The 6,000-nt window shown below is 43.0% G+C and overlaps 1 protein-coding gene across 1 annotated transcript in view; it reads right to left on the bottom strand.

Annotated features, from left to right (window-relative positions):
* CHODL (chondrolectin) overlaps positions 1 to 4,591 on the bottom strand; it is a 29,545-nt gene extending 24,954 nt beyond the window's left edge. Inside the window, exon 1 of the mRNA XM_054165935.1 lies at positions 4,408 to 4,591. Within this exon, the coding sequence (XP_054021910.1) occupies positions 4,408 to 4,498 (91 nt within the window). The 5' untranslated portion in view covers positions 4,499 to 4,591. The remainder of the gene's footprint in view (positions 1 to 4,407) is intronic.
* Between the last annotated feature and the right edge of the window lie 1,409 nt (positions 4,592 to 6,000).

Raw genomic sequence — 6,000 nt, forward strand, 5'->3', positions numbered from 1 at the left:
GGGCCCATTGGCCAAATGGGGTACTGGGGTTTGGCAATGATCAGTTTGAGAATCCTAATACCTTCCTCCGCCTTTGCACAAGACACTGAAAAAGCAGCACGCTCACCTGAGACAAACACTGTAATTTCATCACTCTTTCCTTAGCCACTGAACAGAGCCACAGTCTTGCCAACATGAACAGCTTTCCCTCACAGGCAAAGGAAGTTTTACAGGGTAGATATACATGGATAGATTCTAATATAGAAGTCTGATTACTGAAACTGATTTTAGTACTTCAGTGTTTTGACTCTGCTACAGATGGGCTCGACCACTATCACATCCCAGGTTATCAAAACTTCGAGTTATAGCAATTTACCTAATATAAAATGGTTTTCCAGAAGTTACAATGGAAATTCTCGGTTAGGAACAACAAGGTATTTAGTAAAAACATGTATTACATTCAAGGGTTATCACTTCATTTCACTTTGAGAACCTAGATCATTAGTTTATCCCCAAGAAAACAGTCCTCAGAATAGGTGCCTAAGGAGGGGAATGAATAGAATAGAATAGAATAGAATAGAATAGAATAGAATAGAATAGACCAGACCAGGTTGGAAGAGACCTTTGAGATCATTGTGTCCAACCCATCACCCAACACCATCCAATCAACTACACCATGGCACCAAGCACCCCATTCAGTCTCTTCCTAAACACCTCCAGTGATGGTGACTCCATCACCTCCCTGGGTAGGACATTCCAATGGGCAATCACTCTCACCATGAATAATTTCTTCCTAACATCCAACCTTCCTAACATCCAGTACCCCCAGGTCGCTTTCTGCCTGGCTGCTCTCCAGCCACTCTGACCCCAGCCTGTAGTGCTGCATGGGGTTGTTGTGGCCAATGTGTAGAACTTGGATAATAACAGAGGCTAGGGGAGTTAAGTGCCCAGCTTCCCTTGAAGTTCTCCGGGTCATAGCTTCAGTAATTTCTGAGACCTACAAGTGAACAAAAGGATCTTTTACTATGTGGGCAAGCGTGTCCATTAAAAGCCTTTGCAGTATGGAACTGAATGCTGGGCATTCACAAGAAAATGCTGTGTTCTATACACAACTGTTGTGTATGTATCCTGTAGATAATGCAATACTTTCTCAAATTTCAAACTACAAATGTTGCTTAAAATCAACAGTTCATACCCTCAATCACAAAAAAGCAGAAGCTTGCATCTCTAGAAAAAATTTACACTATGACAGAAAAACTCAGGTGTAATAAGCAGGTCAAGCCAATTGAATGAAATTAAATTGTGCTGTTTGAGAAAGGGTCTGCTATCTCTATTCAATTTATTACCAATGAAGATACTTCTTTAACTATCTTACTTTACAATATTTTATGACCAATTGAAATCCACTCATAAGCTGTGCAAAAGAACATATCCACATCCTTAAAGACATCTGGTGCAAACAAGCTTATAGTTTAGGGACAACTCTTCATTTCATGACCCACCAAATATTTTCCTTCATTTATTGTTTTATGCATCCAAATACTTTAACAACAAAATAGACAGCTATTGCTTTAAAATGTTGTATCAGTATTTAACCTCCTATTGATGCATAGCAATAGCAGAGTAAAAATTAAAAAGCCAGCAAAATGCAAAAAGACAACAAAGAGTAGTCATTAAACTATAACATCTATGATTAATACATAGGCTGTTAAATGATTAGCAATAAGATTAGCTTGCATCTTCCCTGCCCAATAGATACTTAAAGTAATTGCATCTTTGCAAACTGCATTATCATCATTTCATGTTGTTCATGATGTCATGGGACAGCAAGGCAGACTCAGCAGTTTCTGCTGAGCTAGCTTTGATTATTTTTTTTTTTCTTCTCAAGAATCAATTCTCTGGCAACACTAGATATTCCAATATGGAGGCCGTGAGCACTGGTCACAAAACATCTGTCTAACTACCCCCAAAATTTGCAAAGCATTTCTGACCCTTTTCTTCAATTATTCCTGTATTAAAGATGACAAGAAATAACACCTAAACGTGAATTGTTTTATGCCAACTATCATTTACATCCCCCAAAAATTATCATACTTGCCAAAAGAAAACCCCCACCTAATGAAATGGCATTTTGAAAATGCAGACCCTGCCTTTTCTGCCATCTTGACATTATCATCAACATAGTCTCAATTTTGTAGTCATTGCCAGTTCTACTGCAAACTTATTGTACTTTATGGGAATCTTTCCACGGGGTCCAGCCAGCACTCACGTCAGTTTCAGGAACAGTTTCTATGTAAGTGATGGGAATGATATTTAACTTATGTGGAATGAGAGCAGTGAAATTTCCATCATTTAAGTATAAATTACCAGTTTTTCAGAAACAGATCTGGTTAAGATGTAGACTTAACCATGCTAAATGTAAGCCTGTTTTAGTCCAAACTGTTGGTTCTTATATAAGATAGACAGGTAAGCTAGATGGAAGTCAGGCACGCAGCACACACTGCCCAATAATTCAGGAACATTATTTCCTGTTTCAAAAAATGCCAACTACTACTGGTACTAGACCTATCCATGTGTATGTGGCAGGATAGGAGATCCATGTGTATGTGGCAGGATAGGGGTGTGGTCCTTGAGAGGGAAAACAAGGAGTTCCCCTGCCAGTGTATGAGGGGATTCTGGCATAAGCATACTAAATATATTTGGTTGTTATTGTCTAGAGAATCTTTATCTAATAAATACAACTTCAGCTAATATACCTAATTGCACATAAATAGTTCCTTCTGTATGTGGCTTCAAATCCTTTCCTGCATTCCACCAGCCAAGTATAAGCTGCAAAATACAGTGACATAAGACTCATCACATGCTTTGAAATGCTTCAGAGAAATACAGGGTAGAGTCTGTATTCTTTAAGGAGCTCAACGCCTTATATGCATTTGGAAACAGTCTGACTAAGCAGTATATACATATTAAACATTGTTTTAAAAGTTGGACCTCTACTCTGTTTACTACATCCCTTGAATACAGAAGCTTCAGCTAGAAGGTTAAGGGACTAGGTTTCCTCACCCACACATAGGCATCTGTACTGAATCTGATGTCTCAAGTAAGTCCTGAGATGCATCTCCTGATGAGTAATTTTCACTATTCTTGAAAATAATGAAGTGCAGCATAATATCCATACACTGTTAAACCTTATTACAGAGGTGGATTAAATGTTCCAGGGTACATTTCAGGCAGGCAAGCCATTTCAAAATTGTACTGCTACTTAGCTATTGTTTCCTGGAAGGTAAGTTTCAGCAAAAGCTCAACAGCACATCTCAGGTCTGCACATGAAATTCCTTCAAATAAAACATCACCAGAATGGTCAATGCCTGTACTCCATCAGCAGCTAATCATCTGAATTCAGCAACTAAATGCTTCCTACAAAAAGCTCCAAAAATGTTTTTAATGTGCTCCCTTTACAGCTTCTGAAATAATTGTATAGAAATAATTTGCATTGTTCCAGAATCAGTTTGTAAAGAAATATGTTCTTACCTACATACACAGAGATTTACATATAACTTCACAAGTACAGTCCAGTGTGTAAAACTTTGTTTCAAGACAAAAGCATGGATGTGCTCACACACAGCATGCCTCCAACAGCCTGTTAGCTTCAGCTTGGAAGCCAAAGTGCAATTAAAAATAGCCTTTTCATTAGATCTAGCATCTTCTGAGCATATTCACCTGTGTGCCAGAAATATACAAGATGATCTTACAACTCTTAAACCTAAGCTCAAATTTGCATTTAGATTTCTGAAGCATTGCCTTCTTAGTTTTGAGAGCTGCAGATATACCCACACACAACAAAACTATTTATGCTGCACACCGTCAAAAGTTTGCCTTTTTTCTCTTAACCGCATTACAAAGAAGGTATATTCCTGTATAGATGCAAACAAATCTCAACGTATAGCTGTTGCTCAGAAAGACAATTGCAGCAAGTACATGCACTATCTTTCCAAACAACTAAAAGGGAGCTACATCACCCAGGCAATCAACCAAATCTAAGAGCCTGCCTGTACAAACCAACACCGGATTGGCAGGAGATTACTTGAAACCGCGGCAGAAGTTTGACAGCCTAACTTTCAGTCTCTGCAGACCCACGCCTGTAGCTGCTCCCCGCTCTGACAGGTGCGCTGGCGCCGGGCTGGACTCACCCGGCCCGGACACACTGACAGCGGCCGGCGTCGCAGGACAGCTCCGAAGCAGGCGGAGCGCTGGTGCGCGGCGCGCTAGGGAACCCGTGTTCTAACACGCGAGTCGTGTAACGAGTGGGTTTGGTCCCAGGTCTTCCCCTTCGTAGGTCCTGCTCCTGTGAGCGTTGAATTCCCACACCGGCACCCGCACTAGAGCTGACATGATCCGGCCCCGCACCTCCCTCGCCGGCGCACTCACCGCTGAGGACGCGCCCAGCGAGCCCCCCGGGCCCGCACAGTACGGCAGCCGCCAATACCGCCGCCAGCCTCAGCCCGCCTCCGGACCCCATGGCGCCGGTCGCGCTGCCGGCTCCCCTCCAAGAAGCACCCCGGACGCTCAGGGCAGGCTGATGCCTGCCAGCGACAAAACACCGCCTCTGCAGCTTCACGCCGGTACCCACCACCGCCTTCCCTCAGTGCTGTGCCCCTGTCTATATCTGCTCCCCTCGCCGAGGGCCGGCCCAGGCGGGCGGCCAGGACCGCCCCCGCACCGCCCCCCGCCGCCCCCTGGCAGGCCCCGACGGCGGCTGGACCCTGCCAGAGCTCTACCCCCACCGTGGGGGTGGGACGGATGCGGACATAGCCCCCGGGATTACTGGCTGCGCTGGGAGAGGTGGGGGAGAGGAGGGGCCGCTTGGGGCCGTGAGTCCCGCCGGGCAATCGCCCAGTTTCGGGTGTGCAGAGGAGTGGTGTCCAGCGAGTGCCCGCCCCTGTTCGCCGGCCGCAGCCAAGCCGGGCGAGAACCGCAAAGGCAGCCGGTTACCGTCGAGGCTGTCGCTTCCCGCTCCGGGCCTGAGGCTCTCGAAGTGGGGGCTGCCGTCGAGCCCGACGCCCTCGGGTCACTCGGAGTTAGTAACTGTCCTGCCGGCTGGTGAATGTGATTACGATCAGGTCCTTGGGGATTTCATACTAGTCAAAGGCTTTACAGACTTTTCTGTTCTGTGTTTTCCCTAGCAAGAATAGAGAAGTGCTATTGCCAGCTTAAAAATTTATAGATACGTAAACGTAGGTATACATATTGCAAAATTCCCCTTTCTCACTGCCCTAGAAGATAACTGTACTCAAATTTCTATTACTGTCACTGCAAACACAATGTGCTAATTCGTTGGAGTTCTTCAAAGAAACACTTAAAGACTCTGTTCTTCAGAGTCACGTTAAGATTTTTTCTACAAATAATGTGTCTAGGTTTATTACTTGTGTAGTTGTGAACACTTTGCTTTTAAATGGGATAGATCATTGTAGATAGGTTTAAAACACACTTTATATGCAAATGATTTGAGGGTTTTCCAGTCAGCTTTCTCAGAACTCGGGTAGATATCATATATACCTGGCATACTGGTAAGTCATTTTCCATTTGGATGTTTATAACCAGGTTTTGAAGTCAATACATCTCAGATTACTATGGATTTTAAAACACTTGATGGATTTCCTAGCTGCCTTAAAGCTACCCCATATCAGTTTCTTAGTAAAAAACCCTTAGAGTTTTATGTAGCAAAGGAAAATTATTTCAAGCACTTCCATGTTTTGTTAGCAACTTTTTTTGATTTAATAACAGAGTTATTTATTTATTTGACTGACAGAGATTTTTTTTCCACCTGAATTTTGGGTTTCCAAGCCAATAAGTTTTCTTTTTAATTTCATATCTATAGGCAAGTTGAGCTGGGATCTAAAACTGGTCATACATCTGAGATTCAACCTATTCTTCATGTAAAGCCAATGGTATGCAGGGAAAGAAGAGCACGACTAAACCCTATAATTAATAAAGTAAGAAATGTAAAACATGTTTGGTCAT

The sequence above is a fragment of the Dryobates pubescens genome, chromosome 12 (assembly GCF_014839835.1).
Source record: "Dryobates pubescens isolate bDryPub1 chromosome 12, bDryPub1.pri, whole genome shotgun sequence".
Classification (NCBI taxonomy): domain Eukaryota; kingdom Metazoa; phylum Chordata; class Aves; order Piciformes; family Picidae; genus Dryobates; species Dryobates pubescens.